We start from the raw sequence: 27927 nt of genomic DNA, 5'->3' as shown, positions 1-27927 counted from the left end.
CGTCGCGAGCTCGCCTTCGCCCCTCGGCGTGGATTGGGCGGGTGGGCGCATGCGCCCTGCGCACTTCGGGCCTGCCTCTTGGGAGAGAGGCGTCGTGAGGGACAGAAGGACGCGGCCGTTCTTGTTGCCCTCGCAGGTTCTCTTCGCGGCCGGGCGACCCTCGTCCCTCGATGGCGGAAGGAGGGAAAAGCACATACAACGGTGAGGGGAGAAGGAAGGCGGGCCGGGCGGAGGGAAGCGGCCACGGGGGAGCCCCTGGCCGGCGGCTTTTGGGGAGGAGGGGGCGGGCGGTGTGGGCAGGGGCAGTGAGGGCCGGAGAGGCCCGAGGGGGAAGGGGAAGAGCGCGGGGTGGGGGGTGGGGGGTGGGGGGTGGGGGGTCCCCAGGGGACGGCCGTTGACTGTGGGGCGGTTGTGGGAAGAACGTTCCAAGGATGACGGGGGCGGTGGAACATCCGAGGAGGGGAAGCGCCGTGAGGGATTCCTGTGGCGTCAGGGATAAGGTTTTGGTGGGGGGGGGGAATCTGCCTTGAATATGGAAGGACAAAGCTTCACTCCAGGGTGTGCGACAGGTAAATAAATAATGTCAGACTAGAATCTGGGAGGACCCGTGTTTGAATCCCCTCTCTGCGATGGGAAGAAAGAGTTGGATCTTATACCCCGCTTTTCACTGCTTGAAGGAGTCTCAAAGCGGTTTACAATCGCCTTTCTTTCCTCTCGCCGACACAGACGTCCTGTGATGTAAGTGGGGCTGAGAGAGCTCTGACAGAATTGCTCTGGGAACTGTCCAAAAATAACTGACAGACCTAAGGGTTACCCAGCTGGCTGCAGGTGGACAAGCAGGAGATATATAATAATAAATATAAATCTAGTGTTCCAGATCAGAAGCCACTGCTCTTAACCCCTATACCAAGCTAGCTCTGCTTGGTTGGCCTTCGGCCAGTTGCACAAAGGTTTAGCCCAGCCAGCTGCCAAGGGTTGTTGTAAGGATAAAATGGTGGCAAGGAGAATAATGTAAGCTGTTGTTGTTCCCCTTGGGAGGATAGGCAAGGTATAAATAAAGTTTTTAAGAGTTCCCAATTAAAATACATACCTGGTGGGAGATTATATGAATAGTTTCTAGCAGTCACCTGGAGACGTATCTGCTACTCGTTGAAGTAGACAAGTGTGACCTTGGTAGACCAGCACTCTTTGTGTTCAGAGATTTTTAGCAGGGCCTTCTATGTAGACAGGATACTATATATGTTGCATCTAAGTAGACAGGATACTGTCTACATAGATATTGTTCTGGATATTGGGTATTGTTTGAAACATACGTTATTGTTCAGTGGCATTTAGTGTTTTAAATGTTATGTGGTTTGATTTTTGTGTGTGGAAAAGGTGTGTTGTGTTTACTGGAAAATAAATAAACCAAGTAAATAGTACCTGGTGGGAGATTAAGGAGGGAATGGGAGGGGGATTAAAGGAGTCATAGATTTAGGAGTAAATGAAACTTTTGGAGGGAGCAATGCCAGCATCGCATAGTAATGTTGACCCATTGAAGGGGAATAACTTTTAACGAGTCTTGTGCCTTTTTAGAAGTTCTTTCAGAGAACCAGCTTGGTGTAGTGGTTAGAAATGTGGACATCTAATCCCCCATTTGTAATCTGCTGGGTGACTTTGGGCTCGCCACTGCACTGATAAAGCTGTACTGATGGAACAGTGATATCAGGGCTCTCTCAGCCTCACCTCCCTCATAGGGTGTCTGTAGTGGGGAGAGGAAAGGGAAGGCAAATGTAAGCTGCTTTGGGACTCCATTGGGTAGAGAAAAGCATCATATAAGAACCATCTCTTCTTCTTTTTCAGTAATATCAGGGCTCTCTCAGCCTCACCTCCCTCACAGGGTGTCTGTTGTGTTGTAAGCCGCTTTGAGACTTCTTTGGGTAGAGAAAAGCAGCATATAAGAACCAACTCTTTAGATTGCAGGGCAGCGCATAACCATTTGGTGCTTCTGTCAGTTTTTTTATTCCTTGTGTTCTCTAAAAGTCTCAAGGTGGTGTTTTATTTTTACTATGATTTGGGAGCTCAGTGGTTGCATATTGATTTCAGTCTGAATTTCCTCAGGGTTTCTCTAGGACTCTGAACTGTCATAACACATGGCTGTCTCCACAGAATACGTCATGGAGGATATTCAGTAGCATAGAAGAGATGCTTCAAGGAACGGAGAGGATTCTGTTCCAAAGTGTTAAACAGAGTGAGGCTTTTCAGGACTTTCCTTCCTTCCCTGAAACATCTTTCTCTTCTTTTAATTTCTGCCCCCACTTCTGTTTCTCGAGCAGAAGAAAGGGATTGCTGTGGGCATGACACTGATGGGAGAAGAGTATTTTGGAGAATGGTATTATAGTGGGGAACAGTGGTATTATAAATAGGGATAACAGTAGGTCAGGGTATGTGTGCAGGGAGGGAAGGGATCAAAGTAGGGAAAGAGATATTGTGGGCAGTGGAAACCCTAAGAGGACAGAGATTATGGTGTATGTCAGGAAGGGAAGAACTACTGTAGGAATGGGTCCATGCAAAGATGAAGACATTCTAGGGAGCGAGAACTTTCTGGAGATGTTAGTAGGGATTTAAGTGGAGAGATTATTCTTGTTTGGGATGCAGAAGTGTGTTTTTTAAAAGACCGGAAAGAGAGAGTATTCATTGGGTAGCATTCTTTTGCCATATATGGACGTGCAGCATTGTCAGGATGTCGTCCTTGTCTTGAAGATGACACTGACCAGTTTGGAAAGCAGAAAGTGGCTATTTCAGTGGAAAAACATGGAAGAGGGTCCTTTGATGGTGGAGAAATGGAAAGGCATATGGGGAGGGCAGTTGGGAAAAGTGCGGCTGTCCTGGGGTGGGGGACTCAGGATGAAGGTAAGGAACTTGGTCAGAAGGAACCAGGTGGTTGGTATGGAACAACTGGCAATGAGCTTGGAATTCAGTTCATGAGAAGTTTGGGAGGTCCTGGTAGAAAGCAGAGTCAGTTTAAAGTACGAGGTAAGTGGTCCTCTTTAGATATTTGTGGTGGCTTGACAAATATTTTTTCTCCTATCCTTTGAATAATGTTTAATTGGTTTCCCTTGCACAGAACATGATGATCGTGTGGGTGGAGGAGGCAGCAGCAACAGGGGCTTCCCTGGGCGGCGGAGGAAAGGCCGGGGCCCCTTTCGAGGGAAGATGTACAGCGAGCCAAACCACCATCAGAAAAACTGGAGCAATGCAGGCTCTGGTCCTCGTGGCCGTACCGAGGAAGAGGATGACGACGTCCCCATGAGTGACCCTCACGATGCACTACGGCCCCGCTAGTGAGTAAATTGTGTTGCTCCTCAGTTCTCCCAGCTGCCTAACCAGGACAGCAGTCTTTTTTTTTCTTCCTTGAACAGGATTGTTGTGTTGTTGGCAGTTGAAAGTTCCATCAAGTCCCAGTGACTTATGGCAACCCTGTGGTGTTTTCAAGGCAAGAGATGTTCAGAGGTAGCTTGCCATTGCCTGCTCCTTCATCATGGCCCTGGTATTCCACGCAGGTCTCTAATCCAAATGCTCGCCAGGGCTGGCCTTGCTTAGCTTCCACGATCTGCTGAACTCAAGCTAGCCTGGTCCCTCTGGGTTAGGACGTTGTGTTGTGTTAGTGAAACAACTTTCTAAAAAAAGTATATGGTTCAGAAACCTGCTTTTCATCATGGACCTGAGTTTCCATGTAAAACCCAAAATGTTTTGTAGCAAAGAGAATTTTTGTCAGAGACAAAGCAAAAGGTTGGTGTTTCTCAATTCCCCCCCTTTCTCTGCCCACAAAAAGTAAAAAATTATCCTTAGCAAACAAAATCACCGAATCAGAATCATAGAGTTGGAAGGGGCCATACAGACCATCTAGTCCAACCCCTTGCTCAACGCAGGATCAGGCCAAAGCATCCAAGAAAAGTGTGTATCCAACCTTTGCTTTAAGACTGCCAGTGAGCCACAGGTGTGTTTTTCAGAAAACCTTCAATCAGTCCCTCTACAAAAGTTCATGTTCGATATGTAGGCAAGGGGATACAGTCATTTCGTAGGACTCTACCTGTCAAAAGATTAAAGCAAATAATGCCAAGCTGTTGGTTTTAATTAGCAGGTGCCTGGTGAGCATTTGTCTGTAGTCTGTGCTGTTTAATGCTATGGTTCACAGACCAATTACATGCTTAGAAGGTGGGGCCTCAAGAGTGAAGTGAGCCTTTCCTGCCTAACCAGATACAGCTTTTCAGCTGGGGATGCCTGTATCTGATTCCTGATGATGTAGAAATGGGGTCATGTGAATCATTCCCAAGAACAACATTGGGCGGATGAATGACCCAGGAAGCATAAGCCATAATACTGATTCAGAAAACTGATGATTGGATATAATTTGGGGAAGGGTGCAATGCCGAGTGGCCAAGTTTAATAAAGGGTGGTGGTAGGGAGACTCATTTGACAGTATGTGTGTCATGTCTGGCTTTTTTTTTGTGGAACCTAATGCTTTTCCTTGCTTCTTTGTCATCACCATAATTTGTGCCATGAACTAAAAACAAGTTTGTCTAGTGGCGCCTTAATGAGCAGCAAAAATTTATTCCAGTAGAAGCTCCTGTTTTTATTTTGCTGCTACAGTTTAAGGAGGATCTGGGGCCCCTCCTCTCAGCACCAACCCTGAGAAATATGCCAGAAAAAGTGGCCTATGTGGTAGGAAGGGGGTGGGTTTTATATTTCAGCTATAATATTAAAAATAATAGAAATTGTATTTTAATGTATATTTTGTTAACCACCGTGATACAGGTGGTCCAGAAGTGGCCAACTATATATGCAATAAATAATAATAATAAAACGCCCACCTTGAATTATCATTCTGTGAGTCAAGAGAATTAGCCACAGGCTAGAGAGTCCCCCAAATTCTAATTCAGCATTATTTGATGTGTCGCATCAGACCTGCTTTGCTAAAACTGGTTTTCTACTTCTCAGCAATCCTTACGGGCAGCGGCCAAACAGATCAGACCGGGAGCGGGGTGGCCTGAGCAACTTAAACCTCGTGGTGCGAAAGAATCTGAGTGTCGCAGACCGAAGTTTTCCTATCAGCAATGCCGCCAGGAAGAACTGGTTCAGAGTCACAGTGAGTCTCCTGGGAAAAGGGGGCGTGGAGGCAAGAGCCAGTCAGAAGGTCACTGGCTGCCAATGGCAAAAATGTCCTGCTACATGTAATAGGCTGAGATTACTACTGTTACTAAGAGCCACTGCCTGCAGTTGGCTGGTCAGTCCTTCAAATAGGACAGGGCTCTAGGCAAAGGAGGGTAGACTAGGGAGGTTCTTGGAAAGCTGCAAGCCACAGGAAGCAGCTTGGGGGGGGGGGCGGGGCAGGGGTGGAATATTCCAGCAGAACAAGGGGAGACAGTGGGAAGCTGGGAAAAAGAATAGGCAAAGAGAAACTGTATTTGTAGCCAGAATAATAGAGTATTGGCTAGAATTCACACATCAACTAAAGTAGTCAGTTTTTTTTTAAGTGTCTGGTATTTATTGTGCTCTACCATGCAGAGAGAAGTGGCAAGCTTGGATTTTTAGCATGCTAGCCCTCAATTATTTGCAAGAATAATTTGAAACTCAATAAGCGTAAACCAGACAGAAGTTCCCTTTTCTTGATTTGCATTTAAATATGAATGTTTAAGAAAACAATTTGAGGAAGACTGCCAGTTAGTTCCTATGGCATAGCTCTTGAAGTCCCCTGTGGCCCAGTGGTAAAAGGAACAGAAAATGGAGGAACTGCTACCACCTGTAAATGGAAGAGAGCAGCATTTTGTCCAGCTTTTTAGCACCCATCCTGTAGCCCCATGACATTTTGGTCTTTGTGCTTGCTTGGAGTCCCCTGCTTTGCCAGTTTGAGTTAACCAGGCATGTTTAAAACCAGGAGCCGGGGGAAGTGAGAGAAACCTGTCCCTTTTTCCTAAGCTGAGTCATAATATTTCTGCTCTCAGAGCCACAGAATTGATGTCTTCTGGGTTAAAGACGACTTGTCCTTTCTTACCCTTTGCTACAATAAGAAAACTCAGCCCTTCGCATCTCCCTCTTCAGAAGCTTGTCCTGCCATTGCTTTAGCCCTCATCTGCTTCTGTGTTTTGTCCTTAGATTCCCTATGGGAGGAAATATGAAAAGTCATGGCTTCTTACTGCCATTCAGAGTCATTGCAGCGTTCCCTTCATTCCTTTGGAGGTAAGAGGGGCAAAGACCAGTTCTCTTCCCTTCAGCTGTACAGTGACGGTCCAGCACATTAATAATCAAACTGAGCAGAGCACAAATGTAAGAGCCTCTTGTGGTGCAGAGTGGTAAGGCAGCGACATGCAAGTCTGAAAGCTTTGCCCATGAGGCTGGAGTTCGATCCCAGCAGCCGGCTCAAGGTTGACTCAGCCTTCCATCCTTCCGAGGTCAGTAAAATGAATACTCAGCTTGCTGGCAGGTAAACGGCAATGACTGGGGAAGGCACTGGCAAACCACCCCGTATTGAGGCTGCCATGAAAATGCTAGAGGGCGTCACCCCAAGGGTCAGACACGACCTGGTGCTTGCACAGGGGATACCTTTACCTTTTAGAGCACAAATGTACTTCGACCCATGTTATATGTATCCACGACTCTGTGCCCACTGTAATCAGGCTTTCTATACTGATGATTCCACCCTGTGGGCCAGCATTGTCCTGAGAGAATGCACAAAAATGTACCAGTGCTTGCTTCAGCTGAAAGGTGCAAGAACATCAATGAAGCGTCATCATTAGCCAGAAAATATCTAATTCCTGCACTTCTTTGAACCGGACTGTCTCACAATTCGAAAGAACAAGAACATGACATTAGAGCCGTGCTTGATCAGACCCAAGGCCCGTCTGGTCCGGCCTGCTATCTAGTCAGGGGCCAATCTCTGGGAAACCCATACCCAGCAAGACTGCAACAGCATCATCCTACTTGTGCTCCCCAGCTGCTGACTGGCTGAAGTTGTCTGCTTGTTGCTCTGGGAGCCAATTTGGTCTATTGGTTAAGAGTGCAGACTTCTAATCTGGCGAGCCGGGTTCGATTCTGCACTCCCGCACTTGCAGCCAGCTGTGTGACCTTGGGCTCGCCACGGCACTGATAAAATTGTTCTGACCGAGCAGTGATATCGGGGTTCTTTCAGCCTCACCCACTTCGTAGGGTGTCTGTTGTGGGGAGAGGAAAGGGAAGGCGACTGTAAGCTGCTCTGAGCTTCCTTTGGGTAGAGAAAAGCAGCATATAAGAACCATCTCTTCTTTATTGTATACCTCTGATTTTAATCAGCTATGTCTTGAAGGTGTTCCCAGCCTTCTGGAATAGGCTCCTTGAGGAGGTCTGCTAATGCTGGCTTGGTTTCAGAGGTATCATAAAGCTTTTTTGTTTGAAGGGGCGTTCAGCAGAGCCCAATGTCTCTTTCCTGCTGCTGGCACTGTGATATTTTTGATCTTTTTAGTTGTGAACAGTGCTAGGTTAGCAATGTGTTGTAAGCCGCCTTGAGTTCCTATGAATGGTGGGGGGTACAGTGGGATATAAATATTTCAAGAAATTGGAGTGGGCCTGTATTCTGCTTATCAGTCAGCTAGGAAATAACCATCCATTATATTCCACCCATTGTCCAAATAGTGACACCTATTAGTGACACCAAATTAGTGACACCTATGGTCTCACAAGGAGAAGGGTGTGAAAGGTGCTAGGGGTGGAATCAGCAGCAGGGGAAACCTTCGGTTATTGTAAGCTTGTCCTGGTCAACTTAACAATTTCAGAGCCGTTGCAAAGTATCACCCACGTTTTATTTGTGGTTCTCAGCAGTCAGCATCTTCTTTTAAAAAACCCAACAGACCCAGAATATCTCACTTATGCTGCTTTCTTCCCACAGGTTCACGTTGCGTCAAATCGAGTTGTGTTTTTTGTTGAGGACACCACGGTTGCCAATGCCCTCAGGCACTTGTCCCGGAAAATCATTGATCCAGATGGCTACAAGGTTTGGACTCTCCTGCCCTGGTAGAGAGTAGCATGAGGGAGGGCTCGTTTCAGAACGAATGGGGGCATATGATCATTTGTGCCTAGATCTGGCCCTTATTTACTTCCAGAGCAATGTACCTGTCACAGGCTAAGCTGAGCACTTCTTACAGTAAACTCCCCTCCTCAAACCTCTCCCCCCCCCCCCCCAAGTTTGAACTCTCCTGTTTTTCAGGTGGTCATAAACATAAATGCCTGGAGTCCACCACCAAGTATCCAACGTGAACTGAAGCAAGAAGAAGTTGAACAGCTCAAGGTGAGTGAGATACATTTGCTGTAATGGCAGGTGTTGAATAACCTTTCTCTGTGTGAGACCCTGGTGAGCTGCTGCCAGACAAAAAATCAGTACTGGGTTAAGTAGACCCCAGTCGGCAGAAAGCAGCTTCATGTGTGTCATCTGACTGCTGCAGGCAGTGAAATAAGGTTTGGTGAAGTCTGAGGCCTACAAGTCCAGGTGGGAATGGGAGAATGATGAGAGGCCCTCTAGGTACAGTAGGTCTCAGATTAAGACCGTAGGAGCTTTGGAAAGGTCTAGTAATCTTTCCTCTGTTTAGCTCTTAGGAGATTCTTGCATGCAATTAAAAGGGGCTTAGTGGGGTCTTTTGTCAGCCAGACCAGGAGAGAGGGAAGGAAAACTGGACTTCTTTCACTTCTGCAGTTTGCACAGGAGTGACCCTCAATGAACTCTCTTTTGTTTCCAGCAATGCATGAGTAAGAGATACGACGGTTCACAACAGGCTTTAGACCTGAAGAGCATTCGCACAGATCCAGGTAGATAAATCCAGCTGTTTCTTCACAGCCAGGACTGTTTTTCTTCTGGAAAATGGAGTGGTTTGGCTTTCTGCCTTCACTGAAGCAAAGCAAAACCGATACAGGCGTACTTGCAGGGCAGACAGTCCTCAGAGCCTGGGTCATGTATCTGGCAGAGGTTGAAGCACTCTAATTGTAATGGCAAGTGAAGGAAAGATGTATAATCAGGGATGGGGGTTTCCAGGGGTGTCCTGTTGAGAACAAATGAGATTGATAATACCTGGTTTGTTTTTAAATTCCTCAGATCTGGTGGCACAAAACATTGATGTGGTGTTGAACCGCCGAAACTGCATGCTAACTGTGCTGCGCATCATTGAGGAGAACATCCCTGAGGTCAGCAGCCTCTGGACCCTCTGTGTCTAGTAAATGCATGTGCATAGATTTCTGAGCACATGTTGTATACTTCCCTGCTTGCTTTCTTGGGTCAAAAACTGTTTGGAGTTTTCATATAGAAAGGACCCCTTCTACTGAGTTGACAGCAAAGGAGAGTTTACTGGAGGTGCAAAATGTTTAAACTGATGTTTGGTATCATCATGGAGATTTTAGGTGTCTGAAACTTGACTCAACTTGCAAAATCTTTTCTCCCCACCTCCACAGCAAAAAGTAGCAAAAGCATTAACTTGCAGGGAGAGTCTGTATAAAAATCTGTTAGCGCCACTGCGGAGCGGATTAAATAAAGCAGTAAGGGCATTGTGGGCGGAGAAAGGGGCGGGGTGGGTCCGTGATAGAAACTCAGAGTGTCTGACTGTCACTCTGGGGCCAAGCGGCCAATCAGGAGCCGCGCGCTCCTGGTGATGCTAGGTTTGATTTAGAGACATTTAAAATTTGCTTGATTTTGTGCTGCCACACAAAATCCCTGCCTTCCTTAAAAGAAACAGAGCATCTTTTCCCCCCTCGCACTCCCACCTAATGTCCTGCATCTGCTTCGTTGCAGCTTCTCTCTCTGAACGTGAGCGACAACAAGCTCTACCGTCTCGATGATATGGTCGATCTTGCCCAGAAGGCTCCCAATCTAAAAATCCTCAATTTGTCCTGCAACCAGGTAGACCTAGGTGCTCACTGTCTTCAGCACAGTCCTCTGCTTGTACTATTTATCTTCTGACTTCATACTGTTTCTTCCCCCTCCCCTTCTCCCAACTGCTTCCAGTTGAAGTCGGAACGTGATCTGGACAAGTTGAAAACATTAAAGCTCGAGGAACTGTGGCTGGACAACAATCCGCTGTGTGATAGCTTCCGGGACCAGTCCACGTACATCAGGTGAGGGGCAGCCGCAAAGCTGCCGTAGCTGACTGTGGAAGGGCAAACCTCCATTCCGCCTCCCCATCCCCACTTGCATTTATTTGGCCTCACGTTTGCCCATGGGGCAGATAGAGCTCCGTAGAGATGATCTGTCTCCTTGCCCAAGGGGTTTTTACCCACCCAGAGCTACCTGGTTGATTTACTCAATCCCTGTACGTAGCACTGTCTGTATCTGCCATGGCCAGGACTCCCTGAAGAGTCTCTGCATTTGTGAACCCTTGTTGTGATGCCTCTGACAATGATTTTGTTTCAGCTGGATCGGAGTGCAGCCAAAGCACCCTTGGCACCCAGTCCCCCTATATTAACTTTATGAAATTGATACCCAAAGCTTGCTTTCCCAAGGATCCCCCATGTTCCCTCCAGTCTTGCTTCCCTTCCTTGCAGTCTTTACTACTTCTGCCTGAAGAAGGGAGCTTTGATTCTCAAAAGCTGAGACCCTGAAACTCTTGTCTGTGCTGGACTGGAATCTAGCTGTGCTTCTGCTCGAGCTCCTCATCTTCAAAGGACCTCTCGCCTCTCCCTCCCACTGTCCACACTTCACTTTGCTCTCAGCTCCTCCTGGCCTCATGGACCTCCCAATGCACAGCCTGTCCCATTCTGCCCAGTCGCCTCCTGCAACTCCCACCCCCGCCCCATCTAAGCCTGCCATGCCACATCACTCTGTTGTGGACTTGACCTTTCACGTGTCTAGCGAGAGCCCTCCCCACTCCTGTGCCGTTCCAAAAGCGCCGTGTTTGCGCGCGCATGGAGTTGACTGTGAGCTGACAAATGTTGGGGCAGCCCTGGTGTGTTTGGCCCGAGCGGATGGCTGGTTTGCCGAAGACGGGTAAGATTCCTCAAGGGAGGAACAACCTAAGACAGGCACAGTCACAGTGGCCAAACACGCCCTTCCCCCCACCTCTGGGGAAGCTGGCGGACTAGGGTCAGCTGCCGTGCTTACACGCTTGTCCTCGGACAGCCTCGGTGCTAATTTCTGCGTGTCTCAATGACTGGGGGCAGTGATGGTGCTGACTCTGGGATGGAGCAGCTGTCGATGGAAGCAGATCACTCTTCGCAAGGAAGATCCTTCTCGTGCTTATCGCAAGTGGGGGCAGAAACCCTCATTTCTCTTGGAGTCCTGTGGGCATAGGCAGGCACCTGTGTTCTGCAAGGAGGCGGGAGTGGTAGGGGTGACACCAAGACTGGGTGAGGCTGTGCATTGGTTGAGAGGGCCTTCCGGGCCTTTCTTCTTTGTTTCCTTCAGCCTATTGCATCCCTTGCTTCTTAACTCCTCCCCCCCCCTCCGTCTTCAGCAGTCATTAATTAGATTTGGGCCTTGATGCAGGAACCCTCCCCAAGCTGTTTTAAGTTGTGTACCAGGAAGTTGGCTCAGGCACCTCCACGACCAATGGGAATCCTTATCCAGCCCCCCCCCCCCCACTTCCTATTCCCTGCCATTGCCCTCTCGCCTCTGTGGAGCATCTCTCCTATAAATGATCAGTGCGGGTGAGTACAAACCGAGGTAAGTGTAGTGCAGAGCAGAGGGAGCCCTTCATCAGCGTGTGGTCTCCTGCAGCTCGTACCCATGTGCATGTGTAAAACTACCATGGGGGGGAGAAAAGCGCAGTTTAATCGCAAGGCTTCATTTAAGGCTTGTTTTGCAAGCAGAGGCCTGTTGCCTGCGAAATGCTTGGAAGCAGACAGGCTCTCGCCACCGTCCTTGACCCCTTTATGGGGACAAAACTGTTACCTTAACACTGGCAGGCTTCCACAAAAGTCCAGAGCGGCTTGTTTCATTAAAGGAGCTTTGATCCTATTGTTTCTGGAGCAGTGACGGTTCAGGTTAAATTGTAACATATGGAGGAATAGTAACAAAAGGAGTGACACGGCTCTCTAACTCTTGATTGTTAACGCTATCTGATCTTAATGGTCAAACTTCCCAAGTGACTCTGCTCCTTTGCGTTGCTTTCATAACTGATGCCCAAAAAAGTCACTCGTAAAATGTAGTTATGTGCGCAGTTGTACAAACCACTGCTTCGTTTCGTGCACACATTTTGCGGGCCTTGTTTAAAATGGTGGCGCATGTAAGTTTCCATAGGCTTCCCAAGAACAATACAAGTTAATAGCCTTTTGGTTGGGGTTCAGTTAGAGATTCTAGTGAGCAATGCCACCATCGCATAGCTTCATGCGGCGTTCCTTTACACGTATCCAAGGAAACCCCAAAGTGGATTGAAATCCTTCTCTGTTCCTCACGCAACCGTCTTCTGTATTGGGGTCTTAGAACTTGAGGGATGGCGTGGCCTCTATGGTATTAATATAATTGGGCCGTCAAGTCGCAGCTGACTCATGGCGAGCGACCTGGGGTTTTCAGGGCTAGAGATATGGGCAGAGGGTGGTTTATCATTTCCTTCCTCAGCCTAGCAACCCCACTCTTCCTTGGTGGCTTCCCATCCAAGAACTCACCATAGCTGACCCTGCTTAACTTCTAAGCTCTGGTGAGATCAGGCTGTTCAGGCTCCCTGGCCCTAATTACCCAGGGGGAGACATTTGAATAGAAGCAAGGGCTTCCATCTGTCTGGCCCAGAGTAATAATTTGTAATTGCCCTATCCTTTGAACACAGTTGAAGGTTCTTACTGTGAGCCTTCCCTTCCTGGCTTTAAAAGGGGGAAGGAAATGCCCTTGCATTTACAGGAGATACAAGCAGGTAGAGAGAGTGGAGGCCATGCAGGGGACATAGCTGAAACGGGGCTTCCTGGCTTACAGAGAGAGTGCTGGCGGAAGAGAGGAGCCTTCAAGACAGGTGGCGGATGGGGGAGCGGGCGGGTGGGCTGACCCCCACTCCTGGCCTGTAAAACTGCTTCACTCACTCTTGTTCCTGTTCTGACAGCACTGTCCGGGAACGGTTTCCAAAGTTGCTGAGGCTGGTGAGTTGACCACACTTGTGGGGGGGCTTGGGGTCCAGGCTCATCTCTTCAGGTTTGACAATGCTCTTGCCTTATTCCTCTGCTTCTCCCCTCTGCAGGATGGTCATGAGCTGCCTCCTCCTATTGCCTTTGATGTAGAAGCACCTACCACCCTGCCTACGTTCAAGGTACAAAACCACCTACGTGGTGGTGGCAAACAGAGCAATGCGCCCAATTCACAAAACCTTTCTGAGTTCGTGCTTCGAATCATATGGCTTGGAGTTGGAAGGCTGTTTGCCATGAGCCCTGCCACAGCCCTATTGTATTAACATGCGCAAGGTTAACAGGTGGCTTCTTTTCTCATCCAGGGCAGCTATTTTCCTTCAGATGACCTGAAGGTGCTGATTCTTCGATTTCTGCAACAGTATGTATTACGTTGTGGCTTTGTTAATAGCATTTCTCAAGTAATGTGATGCAATGGATCATTACCCCTTAAAACAAAATCCTTTGGCCTATCTTAGTCACCAAGGATATATCCCAAAATCATGGTAGCTATGATAGCATACCTCAGACAGAGAGGGTTACACACCCTTTGCTAGATGACATCCTGATTCACATCGGAAACCTGAAGAGTGTGGAGTCCAGTGTGGCAGTTACTATCCAGATGATCCAAGACCATGGTTTCCTTACCAACTTTCAGAAAAGCCAATTAGTTTCCCCAAGGAAACTAATACATTTTGGAATCCACAAGAAATACTTTCCAAACCAAAGTTTTCTGGCAACAGAGACAAGTCTAAGTTCATGAGAGGGTAAAGGGAATTGACAAGCAGAGACAGATAGATTTGATGTACCTTGCTCTATTGCTGGGTCTACTGATGTGGTGGGCACAATTTCACCTGAGACTTCTGCAACAGTTGCTGTTGCCCTTCCAAAGGGACATTGCAAAAAGATGCCACAGGAGAATTATAATATCTCAGAAGCTAAGAAAGTCTATGAACTGGTGGAGGTCAGCCATGAAGGTAACCAAGGTAGTTTCCTTTGCTGTCAGCCCCTGCATAACCTGATAACAGCAAATGGAAATCTGAGGGGTTGGGAGGCTCACTGCATCAACAAAGCAGCCCAAGGGAAGATGGTCCACACCAGAGAAAGGGTTTGGTGTAAATCAGCTCGAGCTTCAAATGACCAGGTTGGCAGTATGTGCTTTCAGAGATCTGATTTGACAAAGATATGTTCTAATATGGACAGACAACATTGCAACAAAAGCACATATAAATTGTCAAGGGGCCACCAAGGCAGTGTCTCTAAACTAGGAGGCTATGAAGATCCTTAAGTGGATGGAAAGCCATGTCCTGGGACTAAAAGGTCAGGATATTCAAGGCGTACAGAGCATGCAAGCAGACTGGCGGAGCTGCAATCATTGGCCAAACCAAATGGTCAATCAGCGGCCACACCTTTTCAAAGGATTACGCAGTGGTTTGGGAGTCCAATCATGGCCCTCTTTGCAACTTCCAAGAACTGGGAAGTGAAGCGGTTTCTGTCCAGATATGAAGGCGAAGGCTGCCAAAGGAACAGACATCCTATATTGGAACTGGCCATCTGGACTCTTTGTGCCTTTCCGCCAACACAGTTAATGAGCAGAGTGTTGGCCAGGGTATAGGAGATGCAAGCAGAGCCAATTGTTCTAGCACCAGCTTGACCCAGAAAGCCATTGGCTTTTGGAAGTGGTTCAGCTGGCAGTGTCAGAACGGTGAATACATCCTCTGACACCGGACCTATTGAGGCAGGGGCCCATTCTCCATTTGGACCCTCAGTGGTTGAAACAGCATAGAGGTTGAACAGGAGGCATGATTACCATCGGGGCTTTCTAGCGAGATTGTGGCTGTCATGCATCAGGCAAGGCACCCCGCAACCAGGCAGATACACAATTATACCTGGTTAGCATTTAGGAAATGAGTGCTGATTAAGAATGTCAATCCACTCAAGCAGTCTTATACTGACATACTGGCTTTTCTGCGTGAGAAATGGCAAAACGGGATTCGCCCTAATACCGTAAAAAAGGCAAGTAGCAGCTCTTGGAGTCGTCATGGAAATTAAGGCTTTAGAAAAAAGTTATCCAGTAATAAGTTAACTGGGAAGTACCTCGAAAGTGCAACGTGACTAGCGTTTCCGGTGCAACATAGGTTTCCTTCATGGAGCCTTTCAGGGGTACTGCAGTCCTTCACTGAAGGGCAATCATGGAAATCAGAGCTATGAATAAATAAAATTAGACTACCCTATTTCATCAGTATTAAAACATCTACCGTGGGGAGTGGCATGTCTTGTGGCCATGGCATCAGCTAAGAGGGACTCTGAAATGAGGGTCCAATCAGTAAGAAAGGAGCTGTGCACCTTCAACAAGAACACAGTATTCAGGACGGATCCCTCATCCATTCCTAAAGGGAGTCCCGCCTTTCACTTGAACCAGCAATTAGTACATCTGTCCTTTCATCCCAATCCCTCTTATCCTAGAGAGAGAGATGGGCATAAGTTGGATGTTCAGAGGGCTCTCCAGATATATATTTTTTCAATAAAAGGACAACACTGTTCAGGTTTTCAGGTTCTTTATTTGTATCACGTGGTACATCTAACTTGGGTGCTTTCAAATCCACAGTGGCTAGCTGGATCAGACCTTTCCTCAGATTCTCAGACAGATCGTAAATGTTTCAGCCCACTCTGCCAGGGTTGCAGCAACCTCAGTGGCATTCAGAACCAGGGCTCCTGTTGAGGATATTTGTAGAGTAGCACCCTGGTCTTCATTCTCAACTTTTGAGAGACATCAAATAGACCAGCAGAAACTCCATTGAGGCTGCTTTTGGGAGACCAGTTCTCCAACAGGTGTTGGGATATAAACAGTGCTAAGGTAGATTCTGTGCCCACCCTGTCTTAGCTTGGTTAGATAACCAGTTATGGAGGAGTTCCCCCACTGAAGGAGAACGAAACATTGGACTTAACTGAAGATCTCTTCTCTTCAGTGGGGCAAAATCCTCCAATGTTCCCACCTCAATGTTTGGTTTGTGTATTCCTGCAGGTTCATTCGCTAATATTGATGTGCTGGGCATTGACAATATTGTTATGGTTATCCTTATTGTTATTTAAAAGGTTATACTATGCCATGTCTGTCTTACACGGAAGCTTAGCTGTTCTATGCCCCACCGAAGAGGAGAAACCTTCAGGTAAGTAGAATGTCTTATTTTTGGTCCTAATTCACTCAGTAACATTTAAAGTTCTCTCACAGATACTACGCTGTCTATGACTCTGGGGACCGACAAGGGTTGTTGGATGCCTACCATGATGGAGCCTGCTGCTCTTTGAGCATTCCCTTCAAGATGCAGAATCCTTACCGGTAAGTTGGCATCTGTCGTTCTATTCTGTCCTGTAAGCCTACTTGGAAAAGCTAGGCCATGGTAAGACATTTCAGTGTATTTATTGTGTTTGGTGTAGTGGTTAGAAGTGCGAACTTCTGGCAAGCCAGGTTCAATTCTGCGCTCCCCCACATGCAGCCAGCTGGGCGACCTTGGGCTCGCCACGGCACTGATAAAGCTGTTCTGACCGAGCAGTAATATCAGGGCTCTCTCAGCCTCACCCACCTCACAGGGTGTCTGTTGTGGGGAGAGGAAAGGGAAGGCAACTGTAAGCCCCTTTGAGATTCTTTCAGAGAGAGAAAAGTGGCATATAAGAACCAACTCTTCTTCTTCTAGTCTGCCTTTCTCACTGGGACTCAAGACAGTGTGAGAGAGTAAGCTGACAAGGAACAGAACTTGAATCTAATAGGGGAAGTTGCTAGTAAAATGAAGTCATTCAGACAGTGGATTGCAAAATAATAATGAGTAACAGCAAAGATTCCTCACAAAGCAGCCTAATGCAGTGGGGCTGGGATTGTACTGAAAGGAAAAACACGTCCTGCCAGTAGGGGTCTCAATGTTACTTATTTGAAATGTTTATTAGCCGTCTCTCTGTTGGTGGCGGCGGAAAATGCCATAAAGTCACAGTTGACTTGCAGTGATCCTGTAAGGCAGGACTGGCCAAACTGTGGCTCTTGTAGTCCATGGGCATCTGGAGAGCCATGCTTTGTCCACCCTTGCTGTAAGGTTTTCAAGGCAAGAGACATTTACAGGTTGCCCGCCTCTGCATAACAACTCTGGGCTTCCTTGGTAGTTTTACCTCCAAATGCTCACTGGATCTGACCCTGCTTAGCTTCTGAGATTTGATGGGATTAGGCTAGCCCGGGCTATCCAGGTCTGGATAGCCACCTTTCTCCCTTACAGCAGGGGTAGTCAACTTGTGGTCCTCCAGATGTCCATGGACTGCAATTCCCATGAGCCCCTGCCAGCGTTTGCTGGCAGGGGCTCATGGGAATTGTAGTCCATGGACATCTGGAGGACCACAGGTTGACTACCCCTGCCTTACAGGAAGTCAGCTTTACAATACACATACAATTTAAAAGAAAAGAAATAAAAACTACCGCTAGGAAGAAAAACAAAAAAACTGATCAAATGTCATGGTGAATAAAATTATCTCCAGCTGCCTTGTAAAGGTCAAAGGTGAGGGGGTAGAGAGGGATTTGAAGCCAATCCAATTGTTGGATGCACCCTTCCTGAACATTTTTAGAGGAGGGCTAAGTGGGGGGAAATGTGGGGAGGGTGAAGGAGGTGTTGTGGCCCTTTGGGTTTCTGCAAACATTCTGCTCTCGTGTGCATTCCCGGAAAGCCTTGAGTTTCCTTAAGAGGATTTTCTCTCCCGGACAGGAGCACTTTGGGTGACTACTTCAAGAACAGCAGGAACATAAAAAAACTTAAAGATCCCAGTAAGTAATCGTAAAAGGCTGCAAGAGTGGGGGGCTGTCGGGTGGACAGGGACTTGGGCTCTTAGGCAGGGTTGGCTGCAAATAAACATCTCCATGTGGTACCGTGTGAAGGAATATAATGTGCAATAGCAGCACTGCACATGGTCTCTGTTTCCTCAGCTGAGCACTAAAGGGGGAGCTGCCCCATCCTAGATGCACTCAAGAGAGGGGAACTGCTGTGATGAAACGATCTGGTAAAGCACAATAAGCTTTTGATCTGCAGTTCTTCAGAAGAAGCCTTAGCATCTGAAGGGCTCTAGATATTACATAGCACCACAAATTTTGTTAAGTCTTTAAAGTGCTCCCGGACTCTTGTTCTTTTCTACTGCTACAGACTGCCTAACACAGCTACCCATCTTGGTCTATCTGAAAAAGGGAGAGAAATAAATAAATAAATTGACCTTTATCTCTTGAAACAGTTTTGAAAGCAGAGATCCCGCTTGCTGAGGATCCTTAGCTTTATCATTCTGCCTCCCCCTTCAACTCCCCCCTCCCACAGAGTGTTTGATGCAGAGTCTATTCAAACCACTCATTTTGGTTTGCATCTGCCTTTGCAAAGGAGATATCTGCAGGGATCCGTCTTGCTTTATTTTGACCTGGTAGCTGGACTTGGAACCACAAGAGTGCGAATTGAGTTGATGCTGCTGTTGAGTACTCTGACGTTGGTGCATAAGATCCCTTCTCAGTAGGGGTAGTGGAAACAACCTGCCAGTGGTGGACTGTAGCTGGGCCTCTTTGGCATGTTGATATAGACTAAAGAGGCTAGCAAACGTGAGCCCTAAATCAGTTGGAAAATTGTAATAGCTAGTATATGGAGTGCATAAACTCTGCAATGTTAATAGTTTGTGAAGGGAGAACAGAGGTAGACAAGAATGAAATTAGCTCTGAGTTTGTTGAGGCCATTAAGTAAGCATTTGAATGCCAACTCTTAAGGGGAGTTAGGTAGGTCTCACTGACCAGTCGTCATGTCTTGACTCTGATGCACTTAAGATCAGTTTGCCTAATTTACTGACTTCAAAAAAACACAGAGTTTAAAGAATGGTTCCTGCATTTTCCATTGTGAACCTTTTATCTACGAGTGGTGCAATAACTGATAAGGATATTTCTTAAAGCATGGGTTTTGGGGTATTTTTGCTGACCAGCATCTGTACATATTCACCAGGTGCTAGAACCCGCAACTCTTTTAACGAGTGGGAAGACTAATTTAGGGAAACAATTCTTTTTTTATGCTTCCTTTCTTCCAAATGTATCTTTGATCAGTGCATGACTGAGGGGAAAGCTTTTGGTTTCTACACAATGGCTTGTTCTAGAATAGGATTACAGTAATTACTGTTCAGCAAACACTGTCCTCAAGTAATGTATGACTTTGAGTAAATAATAAAGCTTGTGTACTTGGAGTTCATTAAGTTCCGTGTCCTGGAACTCTGACCAGTTGTACTTTCTGGTTTCTAGCTTTAGCCCAAAAATACGTGGCCTTCAAAGACTGAAATCTAATATGATATGAATATAGCAAAATGGTAGAAATTAACCCAGTTCAGCATGTGCTGTCTTTGTTTTCTTCTCTTACTCACCTAACAGTAAGATTCACCTGCATCACTTACCTCCTTGGGAGTCTTGAAATGTGTATCTGATAGCAGGGGTAGTCAACCTGTGATCCTCCATATGTTCGTGGACTGCATTTCCCATGAGCCCCTGCCAGCAAATGCTCCATGAACATCTGGAGGACCACAGGTTGACTACCCCTGTCTTATAGGGTTTATCATACCTGCCACAACAGCTTCCATGTTGTAATGAATGCTATTTGTAAGAGTTGGTGGTATAGCAGCGTGTCCCCTGATTCCTGGACCAGCAAGGATGCTGTTGTCAAACCTTAATGTAGAGCTATGATTATGCAGTCTTAGGACACAGCTAGAAATTAGCACTTCCATGATGCTTTCTCCTCTCTCCCTGCGCCCTCCCCAAGCCATGCGCTTCAGGCTTTTGAAACACACGCGACTGAACGTCGTGGCCTTCCTCAACGAGCTGCCCAAGACTCAGCATGACATCAACTCCTTCGTTGTGGACGTCTGTGCGCAAACGGTGAGAAGGGAAGAAAAATACATGTGTAGCAGGTGTGTTTGTGGGGGGAGAATTTAGTGGCACTGGAAGGTGGTGAGGAAGCCAGATAAGCTCCCATTTCTACAGAGGATCAAAAATGTGCAGTCATATTATTAGAGTTCTCCAGCCAGAAAACTTTACTAGAATGGTGTGTGCTTTAGTGTCTAACTGAGCCTTTCTCAAACTGAAACATTCTTCAAGCTTCGAAAACCCCCAGAAGTGGCGCAATCGTGAAGATTATGATTAGGAAACATAGCTGTATACATGGCCACCTGGGGGTCCTCCACTTCCCACCGCCTCCAGGCCCACCACTGGCCATTTTGGGAGGGGGGGGAACAGATTGACGTCACCATAAATCATTGTATCACCCGTAAATATTTTAACAATTTTTAAAAAAATATATAAAAATTAACTCCCCATTCAGAAAACACTTCAAGAAATCCCAGAGTATCACGAAACCCTGGTTGAGAAAGCCTGGTCTAACTTACAGTAACTCGATTAGTTTTCAATTTAAAGAAAAGCTGTCAAACAGCTACCAGAAAAGGGCATGTTCCACAAAAACACACTAGTGTATTATGAATGTATTACAGCACAACCTAAGCTAACTGTTTGCCCGCTTTGAGCAGGCAGCCTTCCTGCAATCCAGCCACCCATCTGCCCACCCCATGCCTATGCAGAAGGTGGGAATGTCATCAGGCAATGCATCGGTGTCGCTTCTATTCCTTGCCCCACCTCTGAAACCCCCAGGGGTAGGAGGCGCTGGCCTGACAAACCCTCATGTGACTCCTATAGAGCTGCTTTCGTGGTCCATCATCTCTGACACTGTGCTTTCTCTTTGCAGAACACCCTACTGTGTTTCACACTCAGCGGGATCTTCAAGGAAGGTGAGTGTGTCGTCAGGAGTCCCCTGCGTTCCCACATCGTGCAGCCCAGCCAGTGCATGCGTGCTCTGCTCAATTCCTTTCCTAATTTCGCTTCTGTTTTTTTCCCCCCTTCTCCCTACAGTGGAAGGAAAGCATCGAGAGTCAATGCGGTCATTCACTCGTGTGTTCATTGCTGTGCCTGCCGGCAACAACGGGTAAAGAAACGAGCCTTTAGGGCACGGGCAGATTGGGATGTGGGTGCTGACAGGGAAGAGGCCAGGCTGTAGAGCATTGGGAGAGTGGTGGGAAAAGGACTATGCTGCCTGACTGTTGGGTGCTGGGCAAGCCGGATTTCCTCAGCTCCTCATGAACACGTGAGAGGCGGCCAGAAAGTGGGTGGAACCAAGTGGTGGCCTTGCCTAACAGGGCTTCTGATTGGCCACCGATCTGATGAGCTACGCAGGATCAAAATATCACGTTCAGCGGCAACTGCCACAACAATCAGTTATATTCTTTCTCGGCCCTCTTTTCCAGTGTGTTTTTAAAAATTATCTCTCTTTTGCCCTGCATTTGGGCTGCTTTACCTTCTGTGGTGGCCATTTTGTGGCTGGTCCCACCTCCTGCTTTCAACCATTCTTATGTCAGAATTCTAAAGGCGCACCCAGGCTCCAGAAGGAATCCCTGCTCTATTCCTAAACCATCCTCCCCTTTTAGTTTCTCCATAAGGAACTCATTTGGCTCTCCTGATCAATTTGTGTATACAGTGGCCAGAGGCAGGGAGGAGATCTTGGTTTCTTAGTCTGGTTTCTGCCAAGCCAGCAATACCATTCTTTGATTCAGGCAGATAATCACAGAGATAGGTAAGCTCAGTTTGATTCCACAAGGGCATGTCCTAAGTTCCTAAGCAAGAAGGCAGACTCCAGAACACTTACTGATAAGACTTAATCCTGAAGAGATTTTCAACGCATGGATAGGCAGCAGAGATATGGGTTAAGATATGGGTTAAGTGGATATATCATGAAGCAGACCTGAACGCAACCCCCTCCTGATATGCAGGAAGCTTCCTCAATCTTGAAGCCATGATTGGGGATTGTCCCTTTCTTTCCTTGTACCATTCCAAGGAACTTTTGGTGCAGAAGTAGGGAGACTGGGCAAGGAGCACTATATACATGTCCTCTATGGTCTTGGCCCTCTCTCCAGCACATGGGCTGATGAGTGCATTTTTAATACTTAGATTTTTTTTTAGCCACTCTCTGATTGGGTCATTTCTCTTCCCAGTAGAGCATTCTACAGTACTTGAGAAAGCCACCCTGAGGGAAGATGGGGGGTATAAATGAATAATTAAATTGGTGAAGCTTCAAGAGGCAAGGAGAGCTGACGGATCTTACCCTTGGAAAAGAGCAGTAGTCCAGTAGTGTCTCATCACTGTAGGATGGGCGGTCTAGAAAAAGAATGTATAAATAAAGGCTAAATACACTGTGCCTCAAATTTTGGTAGTCTTTGAGGTGCCGCTGGACTATCGTTCCTTTCTACTGCCATAAACAGACTAATACGGCTACCTCTCTGAGAACTTTGTTTGCCGACTGCTCAGTAAATGTCATCTACAGCCTCCAGCTAGAGAGTGGAGGGGGGGGGTGGAATTCGGGCCATCCAGTCTCAGTCTTCCCCTCTGGCCAGCCAGCTGAGCAGACCATCAACTTGCACCCTTCTCGGTAGTAATCCTGTGTTTTCTCTTGTACGCAGGCTGTGTATTGTTAACGACCAGCTGTTTATCCGCAAAGCCAACAATGATGAAATCCGCAAAGCTTTTGTCATGCCAGCACCCACGCCCTCTTCGAGCCCTGTGCCCACCCTCTCCGCAGAGCAGCAGGAGCTGCTGCAGAATTTCTCCCTGCAGTCTGGCATGAACCTGGAATGGTCTCAGAAGTGAGTCTTGCTTGAAATGGAGCGGGCGTGGACCATTTAGCAAAGTGGAGGTTGGAAGGCCCTCATAGGATCATAGAGTTGGAAGGGTCCTCCAAGGGTCACGAAGTCGAACCCCCTGCAGAATGCAGGAACTCATAACTACCTGCCTTCCCCAATTCCATGCCTAAGTGATCCCTCCACCAAAAATCTCCAGAATCCAGCCTGGCCTGGAGGAAATACCCCTACCATCCCACAGTGGCAACTTGCAATTCCCTGAGTATGCAAGGAAGGGCCACAAGAGACAAACACTGGCACACCCCTTCCTGCCCATCCACTCAGCATCTGCCTAAGGAACTAAAATCACCATTTCTGTCTGGGCTCCTTCTCACTGCTGTGTGGCTCTCTTCCTCCTCTCCATCCACAGGTGCCTCTCAGACAACGATTGGGACTATGCTCACGCCGCCCATGTTTTCACCCAGCTCAAGGTGAGTGTCCCTGTTGACCAGCGGATTGTGGACCACAGTTTCCCCACTTGTTGGCTGGGTTGCTCACTGGGGGATTGACTTTGGTGGAGCAGGATACAAGGTCTGAAGCAGCCGTGTCGAGTGTGCATTTCACAGTGCACCTCAAGCAAGCATTTTACAAGGAAAACTTCTGGAAGTCACAGGCCGTTGAAAGATGGAGACCTAAAACAATGAAAGTCAGGCCTGACATGGACAAAGTATGATGGTCAGGTTTAGGGAGAATGAAGGGTTTTTTCTTTGGGTCACCTTTTTTATGCTGCCCTTTCTCATGAGAACGTTAGGGGGTCATGTATATTCTCCATTTATCTTCACAAATATTCTACAGCTGTTCAGACAGAGAGATAGGCCAAAGGCTGCCTGGTGGGGGTCAAACCTGAGCAGGGACTTGAACCTGGGTCTCCCTAGTCTTGGCAAACTCCGGTACCTCAATTGACAGCCCATTCTTATTTATTTATATTTATTGACTGCTACTCTTGGTCTGGCCAGCTCAAGGTGGTTAACAGCAGTAGGCATAAAATAGAGTAAAAGCCCCACAGTACCCATAACTCCCAGGGACCAATAATCCCACTCCCAAACAGACTCAATGGCCCCTTCGACCCAGTGCGTCACAGAGGGTGTTTGGAGGAGGGACCCAGCAGATCTTCCTTGTCTGGCCTCAACCAATCACCTAATGGAACAGCTCCGTCTTGCAGGCCCTGTGGAACTGTGATAGCTCCAACAGGGCCCTCAGCTCTTCCTGGAACTCATTCTACCAGGTAGAGGCCAGGACTGACAAGACTCTAGCCCTGGTCAAGGCCAAGCGCACTTCCCCTGGGTCAGGGAACACCAGCCTTATGGTCAGGTGTACTATATTTTGGATCATAGAAGGACTTCCTGCCCTCACAGGGAATTGAAGGACCACCTCTTAGGATGCTTCATCTTCCCCCAGCACTGTGTGACATGTGCAGCTTGAATCTCTGGAATTATGGGTCTTGCTGGCACATCATTACCATGTTACCAGTTAGTTCTCTGCCTGAACATAACACGAGTCCACCTTATACTAAATCAGACCTTCAGTCCTCCGTCAGTTTTTATCTACTCAGATGGGCAGCAGCTCTCCAGAGTCTCGGGCAGCAGTGTTTCACATCTTCTGCTTGAGTGGGGGAGGTTATCCAAGGCTGGTTAGGTCATACCTCCATGTGCTCAGGTAGGGCTATTGGGGAGTCACAGAACGTACATCCACAGCGATCCTGAAGAAGAGAAAGAAGGATGCTTCTCTGTCGGCTGGAGGCTTCCAGCCCCGGGACTGGTCCAGCCACATGCTGTGATTTCCAATTTTGCAACAGCAGTTGTAATCTGGGTGGATGGCTTACTGAAAATGCCAGGAGCAACTAACGGGGAGCAGAAGTCAGCTCGCCTCAAGATTAAAAGGGTGGTGGAGTTCATTGCAGATGGGGGGCAGGACACCATCCAGTTTGGCTCCAGACTATAGGCGGCCAACATAATTGACAGAATGTCTGGCTCAAAGATTGGAAAGTGGATTCATCTTCAAAGACTACGTTGGCCACGGAAGAGTTTTCTGGCCACCTGCTCTTTAGAGAAGCTAATCTGAAGAAGGTCCTCAAGGACAAAAAGAAAGCCATGTCTTTGACATCTGCTGCCTGGACAGCAGAGACAAAGAGGCGATCTCATTCCTTTTGACCAAATGGATCCTTTGCTTCGAAACAATCCAGGGACTACAGAACACAGTCCAAATTTAGACCCAGAGTTCCACAACAGCAACAACAGCCCTTCCACCATGACAGCAAGGCTCCAGCTAAGAAGACATCCACCTGACTCCCAGGTCAGGTGGTGGCTGTAGTTTTTTCAGGAGAACTGGGCAGTCACCACCACCGACAAATTGATCCTCTCAGTCATCGCAGAGGGATACAAGATCGTGTTCTTCACAAGAATAATGGCACGCACCATTTCATTCCTGGAGGACCATGGTTTCCTTTTTAATTTCCCCAAGAGTCACCTGATACCCTCAACGGATCTGGCTCATTTGAGAAGCAGCTGAAAATTGTAGGTTTGATCCAGAACCTCTTGAAGGCCAACTGAGCACCGCTGATGCATCTGGCGGCGGTTCAGGGTCTGTTGATCTCCACAATTGACATGAGTGGGGACGTTTTCACTCACGACTGCTACAGTGGGCACTCTTTCCACACCAGAGGGAAATAGCGTGAAAAACATGGAAAGTGGTTCGCCTGCCAGAGGGCCTCAAGATCCAGCTCCGCTGGTGGATTCATCCCAACAACTTGAGCCAGGGCACGTCCTTTCTCCTTCAGCCCCAAGTGGTAGTCACCATGAATGCCAGCCAGAGAGCCTGGGGGGGTGCATTCTGGGGACCAGTGCACACAGGGACTTTGGACCTAGGTAGAGGCAAGATACAGCATCAACTGGCTGCAGCTAAGGGTGGTCTGGAGGAGTTCTGTTCTTCCAGAAAGGAGTTCTGTTCCTTTCGCATTCTGTCACTCTTTTCCCGGAGCCTTCCTTTGTTCCCAAGGTGAACTCTATGGTCTACAGAACTCAAGGTCTCTTCCTGCCTTCCTTTTATCCTAAACCAGAAATCAAGGAGGAGAAGGAGCGGCACACCTTGGATGTCTGCAGGGCCCTGCAGATTTACTTAAGACGGACAGCAGCCATACGGCTTTCGGACTTGTTTGTTTCCCGCAGCCTTCAGAGTTTGGGAAAAGCGGTTTCCAAATTGACAATTGCGTGCTGGCTGAAGCTCTGCATTCGTAAGGTTTGCGAGATCCTGGGACTGCGGTCACCACTAGCAATGACTGCACACTCAAAGAGGGCGGTGGCAACATCAGTGGCATTCACTACCAGGGAGCTTTTAGAAGAGATATGCAGAGCAGCTACTTGGTCATTCTTCTCGGCTTTCGTGAGACACTATAAGATGGACCAAGCCGACTCCAAAGAAGCAGACTTTGGCAGGCGAGTACTCCAAGAAGTCACGCTCTGACAGAGCGAGGGGATGACAATTTTTTGCTCCCCACCCTGGAGTACATAGCTTGGCCATGGCTAACCAGCCTTGGATGACTTCCCCCACTGAAGTAGAATGAAACATTGGTCTCACCGTAAGGTTTCTTCTCTTCAGTGGGGCAAGGTCATCCACATCCTACCCAAGTGATGCAAACCCCCCTCCCCCAAAAAAACAAAAACAAGGTTCCTCACATCAACACTACCAGAGCCTGGAAACAGTGAATGGATGGGTCAGGTGGTTGGGCCAATCGATGAAGGAGCTTGAGAATACTGGAGAGGCCAACCTTGGTCAGCCAGACAAAGCCACCAAATTCATTTGAATTTTAATAGTCGTACCTGAGCACATGGAGATGTGACCTAACCAGCTTTGGATAACTTCTCCCCACTGAAGAGAAGAAACCTTCCGTTGAGACCAATGTTTCAATCTATCACCTGGCTTTTTAAGCTGGAGCTGCCAGGGTTTGAACCTGGGACCTTCTGCATGACACAGCAAAGGTTCTTCCACTGAGCCACGGCCCCTCCCTTTACACCACGGTTGGCTAACCAGCGGAAGGTTCATAGTGGGCAGGCCTTGGGATGAGACCAAAGGTGAGGATCTGTAATCTTTTGTCCTTTCACTGGTGATGTTAGAATCCTGTTATCAACTTCCCACCTAAGCAGAGGGAACTGCATGTAGCCTGTGAGCCTGCAGGTTTTGCCCAAGCTCAGGGATAGTTACAAGTTGGTGGAAGACTCCTGAATTCTGTTGAGAGCTTTGCATGCGATGAAGGCAAAACCTTGATATTTGTTTTGTTCTCTTTGACAGGCTGAGGGGAAGATCCCGGACGTGGCTTTCGTCAACTGAGCGCCCAGCCCCCGCCAACTTTGACCAAAAGAAGGAAACAGGATTTCACCCTTCAGAGAAACATTTTTGTAAATAAATGAAAGTTTCACTGTGTAAATTAGAAGACTCCCTCCCTTTTGCAACTGTGAAATCAGAGGCCATTCTCCATTAGGGTCGGAGAAACAGGCTGCGATGAATCCTCGAAGCAGCAGCATCTTTTTGTATTTATGGCACTAGAAGACGACAGGAAGAGTCGCTTTGCAGACTGGCTTTTTAGAGGACTGAGCTGCCCCCTGCGTGCACCGTTTGGACAGCGAGGAGAACCCATTTGTGTTTCTTTTCCCTCTTTCAATTTGGATAGCTGGGGTATTTTTAGTGTACTCTTCTTCACTCCTTTTCTGTGGCAGTTGTCACCGGAGTGACGTTTTGTATGCCTCTGCCCTGGGGATAAGGAGAGGAGGCAACAGTTCACGGCTTGAAGGGGCTAGAGCATCCTCATCCCTCTGAGGTTTGAATCTTTTATATGTTGGGAAGAGGCAGGGCCAGGGGTCCTCATGCCAGCCTGCTGCTGCTGATTCCACAGGCCTCAGGCTCCAAATCTCACAAAGCACTGTCCCTAAAATGGCACCACCTCACTTTCCCCCCAGTTGCTGGGGTTCTGCTCTTGCTCACCTCTGAAAAGAGCCAGGAAGCATGGGTCGGCATGCTCAGCAAGGTGTAACTTCTGTTTTCCTCCTCTGCCTGTAGTTCTTTCAAACAAATGTGTTTAGTAAAAATTATTATTAAAAA

At 47.6% G+C, this 27927-nt stretch overlaps 1 protein-coding gene across 1 annotated transcript; it reads left to right on the top strand.

Moving 5' to 3' along the window:
• NXF1 (nuclear RNA export factor 1) lies at window positions 1-27927 on the top strand. Its single transcript, XM_077324313.1, has 21 exons — window positions 1-201; window positions 3107-3323; window positions 4981-5128; window positions 6136-6219; window positions 7901-8005; window positions 8219-8299; window positions 8745-8814; window positions 9098-9186; window positions 9788-9895; window positions 10001-10110; window positions 13020-13056; window positions 13155-13223; window positions 13404-13459; window positions 16310-16417; window positions 17820-17878; window positions 19881-19996; window positions 20856-20898; window positions 21020-21092; window positions 22621-22803; window positions 23207-23267; window positions 27121-27927. The coding sequence occupies exons 1-21, from the start codon at window positions 171-173 to the stop codon at window positions 27157-27159; spliced, it is 1887 nt and encodes a 628-aa protein (XP_077180428.1). The 5' UTR covers window positions 1-170; the 3' UTR covers window positions 27160-27927.

This window comes from Paroedura picta, chromosome 1, assembly GCF_049243985.1.
Source record: "Paroedura picta isolate Pp20150507F chromosome 1, Ppicta_v3.0, whole genome shotgun sequence".
Lineage (NCBI taxonomy): Eukaryota > Metazoa > Chordata > Lepidosauria > Squamata > Gekkonidae > Paroedura > Paroedura picta.
The sequence above is the reverse complement of the archived record's forward strand: the minus strand, read 5'-3'. Positions and strand labels throughout refer to the sequence as shown.